At 52.8% G+C, this 21674-nt stretch overlaps 1 protein-coding gene across 9 annotated transcripts in view; it reads left to right on the top strand.

Annotated features, from left to right (window-relative positions):
* The window catches only part of ABR (ABR activator of RhoGEF and GTPase), a 183172-nt gene that overhangs the window by 128977 nt on the left and 32521 nt on the right, over nucleotides 1-21674 (top strand). For 7 of the 9 annotated variants that reach the window (XM_023243676.2, XM_023243678.2, XM_023243677.2 and 4 more), the window contains 10 exons: nucleotides 1930-1982; nucleotides 2550-2690; nucleotides 4436-4557; nucleotides 6274-6439; nucleotides 10768-10890; nucleotides 11220-11295; nucleotides 11787-11891; nucleotides 12832-12906; nucleotides 15640-15737; nucleotides 16147-16278. In XM_023243676.2, the coding sequence (XP_023099444.1) occupies nucleotides 1930-1982; nucleotides 2550-2690; nucleotides 4436-4557; nucleotides 6274-6439; nucleotides 10768-10890; nucleotides 11220-11295; nucleotides 11787-11891; nucleotides 12832-12906; nucleotides 15640-15737; nucleotides 16147-16278 (1091 nt within the window). Of the gene's footprint in view, nucleotides 1-1929; nucleotides 1983-2549; nucleotides 2691-4435; nucleotides 4558-6273; nucleotides 6440-10767; nucleotides 10891-11219; nucleotides 11296-11786; nucleotides 11892-12831; nucleotides 12907-15639; nucleotides 15738-16146; nucleotides 16279-16924; nucleotides 19983-21674 lie in introns of those variants that run through there. The other 2 variants (XM_045044864.1, XM_045044863.1) reach the window with 2 other exon arrangements.

Genomic DNA, 21674 nt, shown 5'->3' with positions numbered 1-21674 from the left:
GTACAGAGGCCGTGGGGAGCATGAGCAGAACATCGGGGTTGTTCTTCCCCCCTCTTCTTCTCTCCATATCTGACTGTGGCCCCAGGGCCCTCTTCCTGCACTCCCCTGTCCCCACCATTCCTCCCCTCTCCCCCAACCCAGGCACTCAGTCCACAGCCCCAATCAGGTCAACTCGAGGTGACCTCAGACATATTAATAACCCCTCTGAAACCCAACCCACCATTTGCGCAGACCTCTGAGCTTAGTCAGCCTCTTCCTGCCGGGACCTGGGAGAGGGGCAGAGGGAGCTGGCACTGCAATACCAGCTTTCCCTGGGCTGGGACTCCAGAGCCCACGCTGGCAGGTGTCTGCTGAACTTGCACTTTCTCTTGGGTCTTTGGGGTTCTCGGGTGTGATTTCCCCCCTGCAGATGAGCTAAGCCACAGGTGGATACTCTAAATAGTGTCAATACAGGGTCCCCCTGCCCTAGGCTGGTAACTGGGCTGTATCCTCCCTATCCCTGGATAACCCCAGCCTGGTCCTATTCATTTTGGTTCCCATATACCATGGGGAGGGTCTCTAGCAATTGCTAAGTTAAGAAAGGCCTAAAATAAGTCACGGAAAGTGTGTTTGCCTAAAGCAGTAGTTTTCAACCATTGGTACATATCAGAATCAGCAAAGGAACTTTTTAAAAATGCTAATACCCAGGTTCCACCCAGCAGAGATTGGGATTTCGCTGATGAGGTGGGGAGAGTGGAGCAGGCAGCTGTTTCTTTTAAGAGCTCCCCCAGTGATTCTAAAGGGCAGCCAAGCAAAGACTGCAGATAAGGCTCATGGCGCACCACTGAGACTATCTTCTCCATAGCCAGCAGATCGTTCCCCAAAGTGTCTGCTTAGCAGTGCATGGGGTATTTATATCTACAGGGGACTCTTTGGTTCGGGGGCTAGCTAGGGCATGAGTGTCGGCTCTGGACTGTCACAACCAGCCTCCTGCCTCTTCCTGCCCCGGGGCAGGAGGACAGAGGTCACGAGCCTATGGACAGAGGCGTCCAGGTGGACGGAGGCTGAACCACCTATGTTGGGAGGGGTGAGGCACAGCTGTTTGTAGGAAGCTTTGTTTGGAAGTATGGTCAGCCAGCTGCTGCCTCCACCTGTCCCTGCTGAATCCCAGCAATCCTCATTTGTCCTGGTCAGCCACGGGGTGTGGTGAACGGGGGCCCTGCTGAGCTGGCATTTCCCCAGCCTCTTCGGGGCTCCCAGAGGCCCCACCTGAATTCCTGTGGGAAATCTTTGCCCCCTCAGCTGCCACTTGGTTGAGAGCAGAGCCTTTATGTGGAGAGCTGGCCTGCCTCCCTGACCCTCAGCCTGTCCTGTTTGGTTGGAGAGTTTGAGGGCATGGTGGGGGGGGGGGAGGTCTTCTCATGGGGATGAAGCCAACCGTGTGGGTCGGAACAAAGCCTGCCTTTCCCAGCTGGCAATACCAGACCTTGGACCGGAGGAGTATAAGAATGATTGGGTGTGGAGGAACTACCTTCCCTGGAAAAACAGCACGTCTCTTTCCCACATTCTGGGGGTGCTAGAGCTCTATGGGGTAAGGCTAGGTATAGCTGTATGATGCAGGGTTAAGGGTGCAGAGGAGCATCTTCATCTGCTCTGAGCCTGGTCAGACAAGGACAGGCCTGTGGGATGGCCCTTAAAGAAGTCACCTCTGGTGACTGATGAGACGAGGCAGGTAGGAGGGGGCCTGGGCTGCCAGGGCTGCATGTCTGCCTGTTGGTGTCATCTGGCCTGCCCTGGGACAGAATGGAGCTGTGGCTTCCTGCACATGGGTGTCCGTATAGGGCAGCGGCAGGGGGGCGGGGAGGGTGGGGATAAGGCTCATCTCTAAGGTGTCGAGCTGCTCCCTGTATGTCATCTGTGCTGTCTCCTTCTCCCTGCCTTTGCCAACAGCTCTGCTCTACAAGCCCATTGACCGAGTTACCAGGAGCACCCTGGTCCTACATGTGAGTGTCAGCCCCCTGGATGGCCAGGGAGGTGTTAGGAGTTGAGTGGGAGGCTGAGCCCAGGGTGGTGAGCGCTGGAGTCACTGAGAACAACCCACCTGGGGAGCCGGGCAGAGTGTCCCTGGGTCCCGACTGTACCTGCCTGGTCTGTGGTAACTATGCCAATGGAGCCAGGGCCTAAATATAGCCTGGCTACTAAGTTTGACATTTGACCAAATGCTCCCGGGGAGGCAGGCACTTCCTGCCTCCCCATCCCTGGCCTAATGGTCTCCAGGATCCTTGGAGCAGCTGTGGGGTGGGTAGAGGGGTATCTCTCGCAGCTGCTCGGTGAGATGAGACTCCACCTGGCTCACTCCGCCAGGGGGAAGAGTGATGACTGCACTAGTGACAAAGGGGCACCCCTGCCCTGACGCTGCCTCTCTGACCCTGATTTTGCAGGCATGACCAGATTAGAGCATGGGTCCCTTAGTGCCCCCCCTTGGAATTCCTTTGGTGAAGATTGAGTCCCCACTGTCTTCTCGTTGAGCCCCAGAACTGCCGCCCCTGACTCACCCCACCCCTTCCCAGGACCTGCTGAAGCACACACCTGTGGACCACCCAGACTACCCGCTGCTCCAGGATGCCCTCCGCATCTCCCAGAACTTCCTGTCCAGCATCAATGAGGACATCGACCCCCGCCGGACTGCTGTCACAACCCCCAAGGGAGAGGTGAGCTCAGGACCCAGCCCAGCCACTCACCCAGGCTGAGAAGGGTGCAGTGGACCACATCACCTATCTCTGCCCTCTTGCAACAGGGGAGCAGGCATTCTGCCTCTCCAACCCTCCTCTCCCATGCCCAGCCAAGAAAAGGTCTTCAGGCCCTGGGAGCTTTAAGTTCGGTGTCTCATTAATCTTTATAATAATCCACTGAGGCCTGGAGAGTCTCTGAAGATCTGACACAAGGTCTCTTGGCCATAAGTGTTGGAACTGGATTCTTTAGCTGGGGTTATCTCTCTGCAAGCCTCACGCACTGTCCCCCATACCAGGGAAACCAGGGGCTCTGGCTCTCACAATGCTGAACGCACACACCCACCGTGGGCAGTGTGATGCCCTCAGGGTCCCCCGGAAGATAATGGCACAGCCTGAGGGAGCCCGGGGAGTCGAGCTCTGAGCTGCCTGTTATCAGCCTGCACGAATAGGAGGGCAGGAGCTAGGAGCGAGCCCAACAGCAAGAAAGTCTGGAATGAGAGGTGGCTAAGGTTGCTGGAATGTCCCAGGTGGGCACCTAGATGTGGGTACAGCAGCTCCAGTTCCTTGGGGCCCCTTCTTGGTGGAAGGGTGGGGGTATCCCAGAGAGGGGAAGCGGTTTAAAGAATCGAAGGGACAGTTAACCCACGTGGGTCAGCAGCGTGGCCCTTATACAGTGCTCCCTGTCCGGGGGAGGTAATTAATTGGCACTTAGGAGTGAAGGCTGGCTGAGTTTATGTTCCTTTGTTACATCTACAAGCCCCCAATATCTCCTGGGGAGGGAAGTAATGAGGGACAGGGTCTGGAGTGTGACTAATGGGGCACAGAGAGCTGTCCCTGTGTGCAACTCCCAGCTCTGGTTTGCAAATCCTGGAATGTCACTGGCTTGTTTGACTCGAAGATAGCTGAAAGCTCTCCAGAAGGTTTAGAGCACTGTCGGTTTCAGGTCTTTTTAACTGTATACTTTCACCATGCCCACCTACATATCACAGAATATGTAGGTCACGTGGTATATAACACAGGGAAGGCTGGGACAGTTTGTGACAGCCCCAGAGAAGCCTGCTGGCTCTGAGGGTGTCAGGGAGGAAAGTCTGGAAGTTCTGCGTGGAGCAAAATGCTCTTAACCATCCAGAACCCAGGTTAGAGATGGCCGCAGTTTCCCCCAGGAACTGGTACAGCCCCACCCAAGGGAGACCAGTGTCTCCTGTCCACCTGAGGTCGCCTATAGAATCCACTCAGAGGTGGCATAAACAGACCCCAGCGGGTCTGTGGGTCAAGGTTGAACTGAAACAAGATCACCTTCTTAGGCAGGGTTGGGGTGGTCCTGGGGCTGGGAGTGGGAGGTGTTCACGCCCCAGCGTGGAGAAACCAAGTCATTCTGGACTATTGTCTATCCAGGTGAGAGCTGTTGGCAGCTGGGGAGAAATACAAAGCTACCATTTATCGATCACATATTATGTGTCAGGCATTGGGCCGTTTTACATATACCGTCTTGCTTGGTGAATCCTACTTTACAGGGCAGACGTCATTGTCCCCATGTTACAGATGTTAAGACTGAGACTCAGAGGTCAGGGAACTTGCCCAAGATCACAGCCAGAAAGCCCGTGTCTGTGGGACCTTAACGGTGTCCCTGTGGCACCTCCCAGCTGGATGGTGCCCCCAGAGCAGGCCGGGCCCTAGGTTGACTCCCCCTGAGCAGGTGGGGGTGGGTGTGCTATCTCCCTCAGACACGGCAGCTGGTGAAGGACGGCTTCCTGGTGGAAGTGTCAGAGAGCTCCCGGAAGCTGCGGCACGTCTTCCTCTTTACAGATGTCCTACTGTGCGCCAAGCTCAAGAAGACATCCGCAGGGTGAGTCCAGGGAGCAAGGTGGGAGGGAGCTAGACTCTGCCCCCTGAGGAGCCCCCTCCCCCGCACCTGGGGCAGTCCGCATTTATTTTTCCTTTTAAAAAACACATTAATTCATTTTGTTTTACTACATATCCTTTTTCTAAAGATAAATCCTGTTTTTAATTATAAAGATAATACAACCAAACTACAGGGGGAAAAACCCATCACCCACCCGAACATAAGCATCAGTCTCCTGCTGCTATATTTCCTTCCAGTTTTTTTAAACCTTCTCATGTTTTTTCATGTACTTGTAATCAGAGTGAATGCCCAATTTTGGTTGCTGCTTTTTCCATTTCACGTCATAAGCATTTTCCCCGTTGCTGCCTAATCTTCATAATCATCCTTTTACTTTCCTGCGTGATGTTACAAGTGGATATGCCATAATTTACTTAAGCATTCTCCTTTTATTAGACAGCTCTAAATTTTTGCTAACTGCAATTTGGTGAATATTCATTAAATCTGCTGTCATTATTGAGTGCTTATGCCATGCCAGGTGCCATGACAAATGCTTTGACTCTATTATTTCCAACCTTCCCCCAAACTCCACAAAGTGGGTATTATTATCCTCATCTCACAGACAAGAGAAGAGACTTAGAAAAGTTAAATCAGGGGCGTCTGGGTGGCTCAGTCACTTGAGTGTCCAACTCTTGATTTTGGCTCAGGTCATGATCCCAGGGTTGTGGGATCAAGCCCCACGTCAGGCTCCGTGCTGAGTGTGGAGCCTACTTTGGATTCTGTTTCCCTCTGCCCCTCTCCCCTACTCACATGTGCGCGCTCTCTCTCTAAAATAAAAAAAGAAGAAGAAGAAAAAAAATCAGTTGCCCAAGGTCGCACTAGAGCTAGAGAAGGTAGGATTTGAACCTTAATCAGACCTGAGAGCTGCTTTCCACCTCCACCTCCACATGCAGTGACATGAGTCCACACTGTGCCGTGAGCAGAAGAGGTTCTGTGGTACTCATTCCCTCATTTTTCCTCCCCCACTTCTTGATCCCCTACTGTGTGCCTCGGAGTCCAGGGGAGACTGCAGCACTAAGGGGCCACAACGAGAGGTGCAAACCCAAGTCCTGAGGGAAGTGAGAGAAGGAGAGGTTATTATGTGCTTTAGTTCCCTGGAACGGGATCACAGATGAGATCATTCAAAAGCAGTCATAAGCAAAGACACCTATGCCTTTAGTCCTTTGCCCGTGACAGACATTACTAACGAACCACGGCACTGTTTCCCACTAGGCTTGGGTGTGGCTTTATAATCTTCTACCCAGTACCCCACATGACCTCTATTGATCAGAGTTGGCATTAAAGATAACATGTGTGAATACACCTCTAGCCCAAAGGATAACGAATATGAGCTAAGTAGAGATAGGCTTGGGGGAGGGAAGAGTGTGCAATGGGGAATAGGAAAGTGTTAGAGGGTTGAGATATTTAAAAACATCAGTCGTACTGGGCCTGAAGATTGGCAAGGCCAAGGTCCACAGCCCTCACCGCCGCCTGACCCTAGAACTTGACTGTCATTTCTCCACACGTGGGTTTTCTGATCAGACTCCTCAAGGACATGGATCATTCTTGCCTGTGACAAGTTCACAGCAAATCCCTTTCAGGTTTCTTTGGATTCTAGCAGTTCAGGCTTGAAGAGCCAAGTTCCTTCCCTCTGGCTCATGTCTTTCTCTGGCTTGTTTGCAGGAAGCACCAGCAATATGACTGCAAGTGGTACATCCCCCTGGCTGACCTAGTGTTTCCATCACCTGAGGAGTCTGAGGCCAGCCCCCAGGTGCATCCCTTCCCAGACCATGAGCTGGAAGACATGAAAATGAAGATTTCTGCCCTCAAGAGTGAAATCCAGAAGGAGGTGAGTAGAGCCTGGCATCTGAGCCGAGGTAGGGAGGGTGGCCCTTATCCTTGGGGCCCTTTGAACCAGGTGTGCCGAGGTGGCAGAAGGAGGGGAAGTTGTGAGTTTTGAGAATCTGATAAGGGAGGCGGGATGCAAGGATAGGAGGCCTCAAGTACATGCTCGGGAAGAGACTCTGGCTGTGGCAGATTAGCACTGAGCGGATGGAGGGAAGGCCAAGAAGTCAGTGCTCAGAATTGACTGAAGTTTCCTGGTGTATGTCAAGCACTGTAGAAAAGGGAAGTGAGAGAAGAAGGCCTTCTTAAGGAAAAGCAGGATGCATGCAAGAAGGAGCCTGAGAGGCCTCTCAGACTGGGGAGGCTGGGTGGTTCAGTGGGTTAAGTGTCTGACTCTTGACTTCAGCTCAGGTCATGATCTCACAGTTCATGGGATCGAGCCCCACATTGAATACCATGCTCACTGTGTGGAGCCTGCCTGGGATTCTCTCTCCCTCCCTCCCTCCCTCCCTCCCTCCCTCCCTCTCTCTCTCTCTCTCTCTCTCTCTCTCTCTCTCTCAAAATAAATAAATAAGGGGCACCTGGGTGGCTCAGTCAGTTAAGTGTCCGACTTCGGCTGAGGTCATGATCTCAGGGTTCGTGAGTACAAGTACAAACCCCACATTGGGCTCTGTACTGACAGCTCAGAGCCTGGAGCCTGTTTCAGATTCTATGTCTCCCTCTCTCTCTGCCACTCCCTCACTCACGCTGTCTCTGTCTCGCAAAAATAAATAAACATTGGGAAAAAATTTTAATAAAAATAAATAAACTTCAGGGGCGCCTGGGTGCCTCAGTCGCTTGAGCATCCGACTTCGGCTCAGGTCATGATCTCACATTCTGTGAGTTCGAGCCCCGCATCGGGCTCTGTGCTGATGGCTGAGAGCCTGGAGCCTGCTTCCGATTCTGTGTCTCCCTCTCTGCCCCTTCCCTGCTCATGCTCTGTCTCTCTCTGTCTCAAAAATAAATAAAAACATTAAGAAAAAATAAATAAATAAATAAAATAAACTTTAAAAAAATTTAAATGAAAAACTAAAAATGCACAGAAGCTTGTGCTGTAGCCTAGAACTGAAATTCTTATCAAACTAATGTGGAACATTTGCACACATTTATCACGTATTAAGTCTCAAAGGAAATCTCAAATTAAAAAAAAAATGTTTTAAGTAAGCTCTACGCCCAACATGGGGCTAGAACTCCCAATCCCAAGATCAAGAGTCACATGCTCCACCAACTGAGCCAGCCAGGTATCCCTAAAAAAATTGATGGCCTACTGGTCATGTTCACAGACCACAGTGAAGCAAAATTAGAAATCAACAAGTAGAATACAGTTAAGTACATGCCTGGAAAATTAAAACTTTCAAGGTGAAAAGGAAGTCAAATCGACACTACAAAATGTTTAGAACTGCATGAAAATGAAAGCACTCATATCAAACCCCATGGATGTGGCCAAAGCACTCTTTAGAGGAAAATGTATAGCCTTCTATTCATATATTTGAAAACAATGGCTGGAGGAAAGCCCCCCTAGAAGTAGCCTTCCCGGTGAATGTCACGAAAGGCATGGAGAGGCTTGGTTGGTTGGCCTGGTTTCCTCTCCTCGCCCAGTGACTTGGCTTAGGCCTCACCTCCCGAAGAGTCTTCCCTGATATGTACCCATTGCAGTCTGGGTTGGGTGCCTTGCTTTCCGTCTCCTGGTGTTTGCCCCTTTGTTTTGCTTTATTGGTCCTGAATCATAATTTCACTGGCTGCTTTCTCTTTTCCCCACTTGAATTTGAACTCTAGCCAGGGCACTGTTTTCTTCAGTTCTATGTCCCTAGGACTTAGCACAGAATAGATGCTTCATAAACAGTTATTGAGGAATCCATGACCAGATGGCTTCTAAGAATACTTTCAGCTTAGACATCCCTCTTTGAAAGAGAGGAAGACCACAGTAATGACCCCAGGGGTGTCTGGGTCAGAGAGATGACCTAGGACTGGGGGGTGTGATGCAGGCACATCTCCTCAGAAGGGCACAGGTGTCCTCCTCCTGAATGGCCAAGCCCCACCCCGAGGCGTCCTGGTCCTGGTTGATGGTGGACTTTGTCCCCTCCCTCCTGCACCAGGTGCACAGATGTGGCCTTCTGCTCAGTTGAAGGTACACTTGCTGAGCTCCACTGGCCGCTGGCTGCAGGGGTGTGCCAGATACCTCTCACGGAGTTCCTTGTCTTACCTGTTACTGACGTCAGCATGTGACACGATATGAGGAGAGTCCCTGGGGAAGCACATTGTTGTTCTCTGAGTCACAGGAGCAGTGATTTATTCTTTTAATAATACTTTTTTAAAAACTTGTTTTTGTTCTAATCACCAATGTAACACTGGCTTATCGTAACAAGAAATACAGTACTGAAGTGTACAAAGTGTAACAGATTAGCACCCACCCCCCATTGTCAGCAGTTTAAGGTGTGTTCTTCTAGACTCTTCTCTGCTTTTACGGGTGTGTAGTATGTTTTTTGTAATGAGACCAGACTACAATGTGCCATTTTGCAACTTAAGCTTTTCACTTAATGGTGTGTCTTAGAGCTTTTTGGACCTAGCAGATTCTTCTTAACAGCTGTATCCTATTCTTTTAATGTTTATTTATTTTTGAGAGAGAGCAAGAGTGCAGGGGAGGGGCAGAGAGAATCCTAAACAGGCTTCATACTGTCAGCCGTCAGCACAGGGCCCGACTCGGGGCTCGAACTCATGAACCGTGAGATCACGATGTGAGCAGAAATCAAGAGTTGGACGCTTAACCCACTGAGTGACCCAGGTGCCCCAGCTGCAATCCTATTGTATTCTGTTGCTTGACTGCACGAGGACGCATGTGATACTGTACTCTCAACCGGCAAGACTTCAGTAAACCTGACTGCACTCCTGTTTCTCTCTGGTAGATTCCTTACAAGTGGGATGGCTGGGACAGAGGGCTTGCACTAATTGCCACATTTACCTCTGAAAAGGTTGCATCTGATTATGTACCAACCCCCCCCCCTTCCCTGCAGTGTGTGAGAGTCACTGTCTCCCCACGCTGTCACAACACTGGCTATGAGCAGTTGTTGCCATTTTTGCTAGTCTAGTGGGTAAGAAAATGCCACAGAGGTGAATTCTAACTGAGGAGCTTGAGGGCAGTGCCAGAACGGAAACGTGGAGCATAACCACAGTTAATAAGACGGAAGGGATCCTTCAGGAAATACAAACTTGAAAAGCTGGAGGAGAGAGCATGGGCTGAGACATAGTGGCTTGTTAAAGAATAGGCAATAATAATACCGTGCAGCTGAGGTGGGGGGTGCAGGGTGGGGTGTGGTGGGATATTCAGCTGCGCATGGAGGCCAGAGCCCAGCCCCGGGAGGCCCCGAGTGCCAGTCCAGCAGTTGGGGCTTTTTGCTGAAAGGTGTCTGAAGTTTTTAAGCAGGGTATCTTTTTTTTTTTTTTTTTTAAGGTTTATTTTTGAGAGACAGAGCATGAGCAGGGGAGGGGCAGAGAGAGAGGGAGACACAGAATGCGAAGCAGGCTCCAGGCTCTGAGCTGTCAGCACAAAGCCCAAAGCAGGGCTTGAACCCACGAGCCATGAGATCACGACCTGAGCCGAAGTTGGACGCCCAACCGACTGAGCCACCCAGATGCCCCTTAAGCAGAGTATCTTGATGGTGCCCAGGATCTGATCTCTAGACATGACTGAGTGATGACATGGATGGGCTAATGGCACTAAAAGAAGATTCTTAAGACCTAGAGCTTCCAAGAGGAGGGGGCATGTCATACCACACAGGCCACAGGGGAAGCACCAGGTTTGGTCAGGATGCTGATAGACCTCGGGGGAGAGCATGGCTCAGGGCCTGTATCGTGTTTCCCACAGGGAAAGAAAGCAAGGCAGGGGCAACTCCTTAGGACTGAGAGTTGGAAAAACGTCAGCAGGATCTGGGCTATAGGGTGGTCTCTAGTTGTGTGCTAGCTGGCCCTGGGTTATTTAAGGCAGAGGAATATTGGCATGGTGAGTGAGAGTTAGGTAAAGGAGGTGTTGGGGTATGAACTCAGGGCTGGTTGGTTTGTATATGGAAGGTCTGCACACAGAGGAGTCATTTACTGTCTTAGGGATCAGCTTGCCTGATTTCTAAGGGAGGGGTAGTTTTCTTCCTGGCCAGCTAGGCCCCCCAAGACGTCAAAGCGTCATAAAATATAAAAAAGAAAAAGACACGACTAATGCACAAGGGAGTGTTGTGCTTAGAGATGCTGAGTGCAGAGTGGAGTGTGTGAGGGAAACCATCTGTGCCCTCCATCCCCCCACAGAAAGCCAACAAAGGACAGAGCCGGGCCATCGAGCGCCTGAAAAAGAAGATGTTTGAGAACGAGTTCTTGCTGCTGCTCAACTCCCCCACGATCCCATTTCGGATCCACAATCGGAATGGAAAGGTCAGGGAGGGGTGGGGATGGGACAGAAGCAACCCCCTTCCTTGGTCCAGGGCTGCCGTTCTCTAGGGCTCCTGTCCATGACCTGTGGTGGGAGTCAGGCACTTAGGCGGGATTCCCAAGGAAGGTGCAACAACTCCCAGCTGGTATGGAGCCAGTGCCCCCTGCTGGCCATCACTGGCACTGCCACTCCTGTCACTGGGCTTCCAGGAAAGGAGACTCTCCTCCCAGCTGCCACCTTCTCCAAGCCTAGGGGGTGCCTGGGTAAGAAGGAGCCAGGAATGTGCTTGGCCACATGGTCACCCCATTGACTTCTCGTCTCCTCTCTTCAGAGTTACCTGTTCCTACTGTCCTCGGACTATGAGAGGTCAGAGTGGAGAGAAGCAATTCAGAAGCTACAGAAGAAGGGTAAAGTCCCGCCCCACTCTACACTGCTCTGATGGTATCCATGGCAACAGTGGCCTTTTTGCATTTCCATGCACTTTCATGTCCAGGGTTTCCTCCTTGGCCCTCACAGTCACTCTGCAAGGTGCCAGGGCAGGTGGCACTTAATTGATGCTAGTGACCACTTGAGGCCCAAAGGACTTAAGTGATTTGTTTAAGGCACACAGTGAATTAGCAACAGGACTGGACTCAGGGCCCAGGCTTGTCTATCTCTCTTGCTCTTGTTCTCGCTGTCTCATACACACATTCTCGAGCCTTTTCAGTTAGACTCTCTCATCCCTACCCGCTGACAGCACCTGTGACTGCTCCCATGTGAGTGTCTGCAAGTCTTTCCCTCCCTTCCAATGACCCACTCTGCCCCTAGAGCTAAGCTTTTTTCCTTCAGTAGCCCCCAGAGAAGAGCAGCAGGTCCTGGTGGATCTGTGACGACATTTTCCTCTTGGCTCCTCCTACAGATCTCCAGGCCTTTGTCCTGAGCTCAGTGGAGCTCCAGGTGCTCACGGGATCCTGTTTCAAACTTAGGACTGTACACAACATTCCTGTCACCAGCAATAAAGACGGTAAGATCTGGAACCCAAGGTTCCTGCCTTATCAGCAGGTCCTAGCCCCCAGGGCATTGCTGGAACCTTCCGTAAGGACCTAGCCAGACACGTGGCTGTAACGACTCAGTTGCCAGGTACACAGAGAGCTTGAATAGGGGTTGTTCTCTACTGAGTTCCCAGATGGTCTCAATTCATCACTGGCCCCCTCTGGCTTGAGAGAAGGGTCTGGCACCATCATGTACTGGAATCATGTTGTTAATATGTTCATGAGGTAGTCAGAAAATGGAAGCAAAAGACTGAAGCATGAGATGGGATGGCAGTGGAGGGGGAAAGCGTAGATGGATTAGTGTATGAGAAATAATGTCAGAAGCTTCCAGGGACCAGATCTCGGAAGGCCTTGAATGCCAAGCAAAGACGTTTGGTCAAGCCGTGGAGCCTGCAGGAGGTTTTGGAGCAGGAGAGAGCTGTGATCCGGGCTGGCCCAGAATGGGTGGTATCTGGTTGTTTGTGGGTGCTGGGAGGGGGTACACCTTGTGGAAGGGGTTTTGAAGGCAGACTGTCCTCCCCATATGGGGGTCATCTGCCCCCTGTCTCAAGAGGAGGCTGACTTATAGTGGTTAATTTTCACTTGGAAAGGCGACACTGCGGGGGACAGCCATGGGATAGGCAGGATTCAGAGCTGGAGGAAAAGTGCCCCTGGGGAATAGTATGAAATCCCTGGCCCAGTAGGGAAGATGCGGATTGGCCTTCCGGGCTCTGTAGAGGGAGAAGCGCTACCAGCTCACATTCGAGGAAGCTGTGGGCTCTGGAAACTTCTTCATCCAGCCACCAGGTGGTGCTGCAAGACCAAGGCTTCAACTGTCTCCCACCCTCTGTGCCTTCCTGCCAGCCTGGGGTGAGAAGGGGCTAAAGCAGGCCTCTCACCACCCCCTACCCTGCGGGCTTTCCTCTCTTACAGACGATGAGTCTCCAGGACTCTATGGCTTCCTCCATGTCATCGTCCACTCTGCCAAGGGGTTTAAGCAGTCAGCCAGTAAGTGCCCCTGAACCCCAGCCCTAGGGAGAGCAGAGAGCCATTGCTCATCCATTCATGAGAAGTCCCTGTGGACCCATTGCATGGGGCCTTCCGCTGCCCACTTACCCTGCTCTGGCCTGCCCCATGCTGGGGGCCTGCCAGCTGCCTTGACATGTGGGTGGGTGGCCATTCATTCCCCTGACGGTCAGGAACCAGCTCCTCTTGGCTGCCTTGTGTCTCCAAGATCTGCTCTTTCTTAAGCCCTCCCCAACCCCTAGGTGCCTGAAATCCTGGGCTCTAACCCCATCTCTGCCAGTTATAAGCTATGTGACCTTGGGCAAGTCTTTTAACCTCTCAGAGCCTCAACTTCTTTCTCCATAAAAGGCAAACATCCTCATTAATACTGACCTAAGAGCAGGCTTAAATATGACAGTGAATGCACTGGCACACCCATCCCTTTTCTTCCTTCTTTATCACGATCTACTAAATCTGTGCAGATCTTAGTGTTGGACAAAATACAATTACACTTTTTTATCTAACTTTTCCCCGTAGGAATTTGTGAGCCAGTTAGACACCTGATTGTTTCTCCCCATTTGCCAGACGAGAAAACTGAGTCACAGAGAGATTAAAGGGACTTAACATCACAGAGGGTCAGAACCCCAAGGCTCCTGCCTCCTCTCCTCTTCACCCACCCCTTCCTGCCCCCCCCCTTCTCTTTCTCTGTGGCAGTGGGGAGGTCTGTCCTGTGCCTCTCTCCCTGTGGCACATCACACAGAAAATGTGGCGTTGGCTCACAGCCAGCCATTTGATAAACATTTACTGTGAAGTTCACGGGGTAGCTTACTACCGCGCCTGGGCACCTTGCTAGATGCTGGAGAAAACTCCAATGTGGCCAGCGTGTGGACATGCCTTGGCATGTTCAGAGCCCTTTCAAGTGGATTTTCTGCTGTGATCCTCGACGTCCCTCGGAGGTCACTGATATCATTCCCATTTAGCAACACGCCTACTTTTTGCTTTAGAGAAGGGTTTCTCTCAGTATGGCCAGGACCACGTCACTTATCACTCAAGCTGTGCTTGTACACATGGCAGCTTCCTGGACCCTCCCCAGACACACAGACTCCCCAGGGTTCTGGGGAGGGTCCGGGAAGCTGCCCGGGAATATTCCCGGTGAGTAAGCGCCTTAGGACTGTTACATACACCTGAGTCTGTGACCCACACTGCCCAGGTGCCTCACCCTGTCTCTCTGCTCCCTGTTTGCTAGCGTGGGCCCCCGGGAGCCAGCTCATTGGGGGAGAGTGGCCCGCTCTCCAAGGGCAGATAGATGTTCTGCCTCCCAAACTGGGTCAGGGCGGTTAGACACGAGGTGAGCTGCTACAAAACCTCTCCTGACCTCCAGAGTGTCCCCACCTCCTCCCTCTACCGGCCTCCTGAGCCACTCACGTGTTCACTCTAAGTCCACAGGGTTAGGCCCCATGAATCTTCAACCATGGCTCTTTGTCCTAATAAGTTCATTACATCTGCCCTGTCAGGCCTGGGATGTAGACACCATCGTGATTCCTGCTTTAATCCGTGCCCACATTCCAGTGTGCTCTGATACCCAGCTATATCTGGTCTGCATCACACCCGGCCAGAGACAACTCGGGGGCAGCCCCATCCTCTCTCCTTTCTGAGGAAAGCCCTTTAACGGGAGCCTGGGAGGGGCATGTATGTCCACCCTCTGACCTCTGCCCCTTGATTCACAAGTCAGAGGATTGGCTCTAATACCCCCAAAGCACCTCCAAAGCACCATTTACCCTGGGAAACAACCTTGACAGGTCCCATGGAGGGGGAGGGGTGCCAGGGTCTGAGCCCCAGAGGGAGTCTGTGGATTTGCAGAGTGCCTGGCTTGGCTACCCAGTGTTGTGGCCGCATCAGCTGGATCCCGGAGTGGAGGGGAGAAGATTTTCAGCCTTAGAGGCCACAGCTCAAGGTGGAAACACTAGGGAAAACTCCCCTTCCTCCCACCCCAGCCCTCCACCACTTTGTCACCTGAAGCACTTGGGGTGGTGGTAAGAGCTTCATTCATTCATTCATCCCGCAAATACTCACAGTGTGCCTGCTCTGTGCAGGCCCTGTCCTTGGTGCCGAGGGTACACTGGTGGCTAGGAGGACCGGGCTTCTGCCTGTGTGGTGTCGATGTAGTGAGGGGAGACAGATGGGCAGAAAGATAACTTGAGTTAAAGTTGAGTGCTACGAAGAAAACAAACCGAGCTTTTGGAAGGCGGGGGGGCGTTTTGGGTTTGTCACAGTGAGTGGGGGTTGCTCCAGATTTACAGCGCCCAGGGGCCAAATGCCCTCCAGAGCCTCCCACCTCCAATGCCAGATGCCCTGTTGACGAACGTGGGATCAGCGGGGAGGGGGAGGGGAGAGGGGAGCTTCTTCAGTTTGCGTGGTCAGTGAAGACCTCGGCCACGGGTTTCGTGGGGACGAGGCAGCCAAGCCAGGATCAGGGAGGAAGGACTGCAAGTGCAAGGGCCCTCAGGTGAGGCCAGCTGGGCACGTTGGAGGGAGGGGGCCAGTGTAGGTGGAGGGTGGTGAATGAGGCGGGAGGGGCGGAGCCAGCTAAGAAGAGGGCAGAGAAGTGGAAAGGGGAACACTGAGGGCTGCCCTGCAGGAACGCTGGGAGGGACAGAGGCATTTATCCCCCTTTCCCTCCCGAGGTCCTGAGTCTCAGACCTCACTTTGATGTGTCTCTGCCTGTCCCCACTGCAGACCTGTACTGCACCCTGGAGGTGGATTCCTTTGGCTATTTTGTCAGCAAAGCCAAAACCAGGGTGTTCCGGGACACGACAGAGCCCAAATGGGATGAGGTGAGTGGAGGGGGCTGGTGTCCCCACAGGGACCCCTGAGCTTATCACCAGCTGTGCCCACCCCACTCCCCGTGCTCACTTCCTGTTGGCTGGGGGTGGCCGAGCCTGTTGGTTTGGCGAATTCTCTCTCTCCAACCCCTCTGCTCTCCACTCCCTGCTCATTTGGTGTCTGATACCGTGTTTACGTCTAGACATGGGGTTTTCAGCTCAGACCCAAATTCCACCTCATCAGTGAATTTGGAGGCCTCTGGAGCTCCAGAAAGAGAGGAAGTTCCTCCATGCCTTGCAGTGTGCTCCTCATGGGCCCCCCTCACCCCCTTCTCACCTTGCAAGTTTGGGGCCCCCACCTGCCAGGAAGCTTTGTGTCTCAGCTTTGGAGTTTCAGGATCGTGGTACCATCTTTCCCCAGGAGTTTGAGATTGAGCTGGAGGGCTCCCAGTCCCTGAGGATCCTGTGCTACGAAAAGTGCTATGACAAGACCAAGGTCAACAAGGACAACAACGAGATCGTGGACAAGATCATGGGCAAAGGACAGATCCAGGTGAGGGTTGGGGCGCGGCCAGGGCACCGAGGCAGGGCTCTGGACACTGCCAAGAGGCAGTGCCACTGGGAAGGAGTCCTTCCTACCTGCCCTCTTGGCTAAGGTGCTTGGCCCTTTGTGACTTGGGTCTAAAGCTGGTTTGAGAAAAGTTCCCCAAGGTGGTTGTTCTCCCCTGCTGGAGATGGCATCTTGTTCTAGCTCCAGAAGCCCACGTGTGCCTGCTTCCTTGGGCTTCACGGCTGGCTCAGGTACATCACACACACTCCTGCATGGTGGGCTGGAGAGATGACTCCTACCTTGGTTGTCACATCTCCACTCTGATCTGCTGGCGGCTTTTCCCAGGAACATTGTGCTGAGAAGGATTCTGAGGCTATATTGCATCCATGAATGCTGTGTTTGATTAGCAATGTCTGGCATAGGAGGCGTGAGACCCTGAGCATTTGCCACTAAGCTGGAAGGGCTCAGGACCCAGCTGGCTTGCTGGGGGCTGGTCTCTGACTTGTTGCTAGGGCTGCTGGGCCTTACTCACGCCAGGAGTTCATTGGCTTCGGGTAGGTTCTGTGGGTATTGGTAGAGCCAGGTCCTGAGTCAGGGTAAGAGTATATGTGCCTCAGCTGTGTTTCTTGAAAGCCTTGTTTATTTGCAGCCTGTGTCTCTGGAACATTCTGCCAGTTTTGAAGATGGCTGCTATTCGTTCACCTATTAAGAGGATGCAGGTTTGGAGGGATGACATTCAGCATGGAGCCATCCACACTCCATCTGGCACCTTCTGTTTAGGACACAAGTGGCCTTGTTGGGGGTGGATTCTGTGACCACGAAATCAAGGGAAGCAGTAACTAGCACTGGGACAGAGCCCATGGGCATTAGGTGCTCTGCGCTTAATTGCCCCAGGTGTGATGGGGGAGGGGGGGCTGAATGACGCTTTTTCAAAGGAAGTGATTGTTCTCTGCTGCCCTGTTGAGGCTGCAGAGATTGGTATCTGGCTTTGGCTGGGTAAAGTTCTTGGCAGTAGTGCCCTTTGGGGACCCATATGGGCCTCTTCCTTCTCCCACCTATTTCACCTCAGTGTTAAAACAGGGGAATGGCATTATTCGGTGGGGGCCCGGCCATCCACCTCCTGTCGCCCCGTGTTCCTGTGCGTGTCCGTTCCTGATGCTGTGGGACCCGCTCTTCAGCACTGTCACCAGGGAAACCGGGCTGCCAGGCAACCACAAGCCAGTCCTTCATTAATTTAGATGAGAGAGAGGGCTGTAAATTCAGAACCTACTTCCTGCAGGCATAAGGGGTGGGGGCCCCATCTCCATATCCCTTGGCTGGCTGGAGGGACAGGCAGGGAAGGGGTTTGGGGCTGGCCCGCTCAGCCCCAGGAGATACCCAGCCAAGAAAGTGACTGCCACGCTTCCTGGGCCATTGGTGGCCGTGGCATGGGAGAGTTAAAAAGGGTGTCCAGGGCAGCCCCCTCAACTGACCCCCCCCCCCCAGAATCCAGATTCCAGGGCCCCATGGCACCGTCCCCACCTGGACTTCCAGCTCCATTGCTTCCCTCCTCCTCCTCGTTTCTGTCAGCCTCACAAGCCCCAGGGGAAACACACCATAAATCATTACATCTTGGAGACAGGAGCAGATGGAGGCTTTGGGGGAAGGGGAGGAAGCCAGGTTATGTTTGGCAGAGAAGAAAGCACAGTCTGGTAAGGAAAATGTTTCTGTGTTTAAGCTTCGAGGAATGTTAAATGCCTGGGAGTTGATATTAAAAGAAATACAAACCTTCCTGCTGCCAGCTGACCTGGGCCTATGAGCGGCCAGCTGAGAGCCAGCATTCTCTGGAGGACTTCGGAGTCTCCCAGCCCTCTCCTCCCCAGGGCGCAGCCCTTGGCCCTCAGCTATGGAGCTGCCTTGCCCTCCTGCCCGTGGGTCAGGGAGGGGTGGGGGTGTCCTGCCCAGTGTGCGCCATGCCTCATAAAGCCTGCTCCCCCGTGATGCCCCACGGAGCCCCTGTGGATCACCAGGCTGGGTGGAAAGCCTGCGCTGAGCCAGTCCCATGTGGCCAGGCCCCACGGAGCCACAGAACAGCCTGTTCCCACATCTTGCTCCCACCTCCCTTTATGCCACGTGTCCAAGGAAAGGAATTGGCACCAGCCTCTGGCACATGGCTCTGCTCCCCTTTGGCGGGCACTGAGGATGGAGCTCAAGGTGGCCTTGCCATAGGGGCCATCTTTGGTAATGTTTGGGTGACCTGAAGGAGGGGCAGGGGAAAGAAGGCCCATGCCTGTCTGCCACCTTCTTTCTAAGCCCCTTCCTACTCAGCCCATCCAAAGAACAGCGAGGGATTCCGTTTCCTGAGCTCCAGGTGTTTGCTCAGAAACGAGTCTCTCTCTGAGTTTGCCTGCTGTGGCAGTGGGGGCAGGGAATCTGGAGCAGCAGGCTGGGGGTGCGGGACAGCATTTAGTGGCAGACAAATGGCAGCACTGATCAGCAACATGTGTGTCCAGCCCTTGGGCTCTTGGAGGCACATTCCCAAACATGATCTCCTCTGATCCTCGCAACGGCTCTGCGAGGAAAATGACAATTATATCCTCCCCGTGAGGACACTGAGGCCCGTCGCCTCTGCTGACCGTGTGCAGGGCAACCATGCCCTCTCTGTGCCGTGTCCTTATCCTCCAGGCCTCCATCAAGGAATCTCCCAGGCTGGGTCCAGGGCACTGGCATGGCTAGTGGCCCAGAGAAGGAGCCAGGGTGATATTCTGCCCCAGCACCCCACTTTATGGTATAAAGTGAGCCTAGTCCTTCTTTAGTCTGGAGTCCTTTTACATTGGCAGGGGATGCTTACCGCCTGGTGCACCTGGCAAGAAGCAGAATGAGCATGCCTGCAGAGAAAAGAGCCAGGGGTGGGGGACTTACCACCCTTCTGCAGTGTACCCACCATGGGCTGGCTGCTCCAAGATCCATAGGGGCCTGGCCTCAAGATCGGAGAGCCAAGCCACAAGAGCGCACAACAAGATGCCAGTAATGATGGTGATAGCACCCCGGAGCTAGCACCCAGCACTTGAAGCTGTTTTCTCAGGGGTCTTCACGTACCCTGTGGGAGAGGAAAGCGATCGCAGTTGGAAAGATGAGAAGACTGAGGCACCAAAGGGGTAGGTGACCTGTCCAACGCCAGGCTGCCCGTGGGGAGGGAGACAGGACCAGAACCAGAACTGGAGGCAGGCTGGAGCCCTGTCCTCTGCAGACGTTCTCCTGCCTGCCGCTGTTCCCTGTGGAATAAGATGGAAAAGCGTGCAGCAGGAATTCAAAGAAGGAAAGACCACCGTGGGCCGGAATCGGGGAGGCTCCCAGGAGGAGGTGGAGTGAGGGGGATTTGAGAGCCCTGGATTTTTTAAAATTCCAAATGCAGTGTTTATATTAGAAGGAAAATTGCAGTAAGAGTAAAGGGACTTGAAACAGAATCACGAGCCATCCCTCCTCCCACTCCTCTGAAACAGCCATTCGACTTTGTGCCTTTTCCCTTCCGCAGGCATAGAAATTTTTATATAGCTTTAATCACAGTGTGTATTTTGTATTTTTTCTATTTTCATGTAATATCATTACCTCCCTTTTTTCTGGGGCTGTATGTAGTCTTTATAATTACCTTTTTTGTTACATTGCCCAAAGTAGATCTTATACTTCATAAAAATCATTTTACATAATGGCCAGCACATGAATTGCCATTTTAAGGTTCTGTGTTATTCTAGCAAGGTGGGCAGGCTCTGGATCAGCAGAAAGGAGCAGGGTGGGCATTCCGGGGAAAGGGCCTTTGTGGCCATGCTGGGAGGCAGGGATGTGCAGGGAGTGTCCCAGGAAATTAAAGAACCCGCCTGCCCCGAGCAGGAGGGATTGTAACACAAGTCAGAGGGAGATTGAAGGAATGAATGAAAGAAGAGATCAGAAGGGTTTTAGGCCAGAGGACTCCTAGGGGGCATTTAATCCAATCCTGTTTTGGGCCGAGAAGGAAACTGAGACCAGAAAGGGTGAGTGACAGAGCCACAGTGGTCAAGCAGGGGCTCCAAATTCAGGGACCCAGTCCCAGGTTGGTCATGCTTGGTCAGCTGCGGGGCAAATGAATGAAAGAAAATGCTCTTAGATGGGGCGGGTGTCAGTCTGTGACCCTCAGGGATCTGCCCTTTGTCACTACAAATTTCCTGGAGCCACCCCCACCCCCAGCTTAGTGCATTTCTCCTCTTCCACGGTCAGGAGCCCTCCCTTTGTTCCCCAGACCCAAGAGGCCAGTATGTCCAGATTCTCTGTCCAGGCCACCCCCACTGCCTGCCTCCTCCTTGCGGACCCACCCCCGCCTGACCGAGGAACCTCTCAGCCAGGAGGCCCCCCCTTGTCTGCCTTGGCTCCCTGGCCCCAGGGGACTCCCATATGTTTATCTCAGTCTATTTCCAACTATGCTACTCCAGGCTCCAGATGTGCTGTCCCCAACTGGGACCTACCCGCTGGCTGATTAGCATATTCCCAGGGCCCAGCCCTTGTTGACTGGCATGGCCTGAGGGGAGAGCTGTCCCTGAGGACCCCATAGCTCGGTTTCTGCCACTGACTCCAGACTAAAGAGGAGTCTGAGACCTAGAAGCTACCTAAGCCAGAGGAGCCCCTCCATGCCCCTGCTCCACCCCCATTCCTCAGCTCAGCCAGACGTGGCGTGGCGACAGCCCCCACCCTTGGCTCTGCCCCCCCCCCACACCCCAGGGTAGGAGGCGGCTTCACCTGGGAGTACTGAAGACCCTGGGGTGGGAAGGGGCAGGGTCCCAGGCCAGGAAGGAGGCTCCAGCTATCCTGGTGCCCTTCACCCCCAGTTGCAGAGTTCAGGCCTGATGGGATGCCTTGCCTCTGTCCTCTTCCCTTCCAAAGTGCAGAGCCCATGTCAGAAGGGGAAAAGGGATAGTTTCTATAACATTCTTGACCTGGCCTCTTGGAAGCTTGTGAGGGTTCAGAGCTATTACAAATGACACTCAGAAGGAGGTCACGAAGGCCAGTCCCCTGCCTTCAGTACTAGGACACAAAGCCCTGATGGGCACGTCTGACAATATCTAGACCCTCTTTTTTGTTCAACTGTGCTAAAATATACATACCATAAAATTTATCATTTTAATAATTTTTAGTGTCACCCAGAGGCATTAGATGCATTCACATTGTTGTGCAACCATTGCCACCAGCCATCTCCAGAACTTTTTTTTTTTTTCCAGAACTTTCTCATCATCCCAACTTACCATACCCATTAAACAGTAACTTTCCATGGGATGCCCGGCTGGTTCAGTTGGTAGAGCATGCAACTCTTGATTTTGGGGTCATGAGTTCAAACTCCATGTTGAGCATGGAACTTACTTTAAAAAACAAAACGAAACAAAACAAAAAAGGTA

This window comes from Felis catus, chromosome E1 (genome assembly GCF_018350175.1).
Source record: "Felis catus isolate Fca126 chromosome E1, F.catus_Fca126_mat1.0, whole genome shotgun sequence".
Lineage (NCBI taxonomy): Eukaryota > Metazoa > Chordata > Mammalia > Carnivora > Felidae > Felis > Felis catus.
This window is presented reverse-complemented; position numbering and strand designations above follow the sequence as displayed.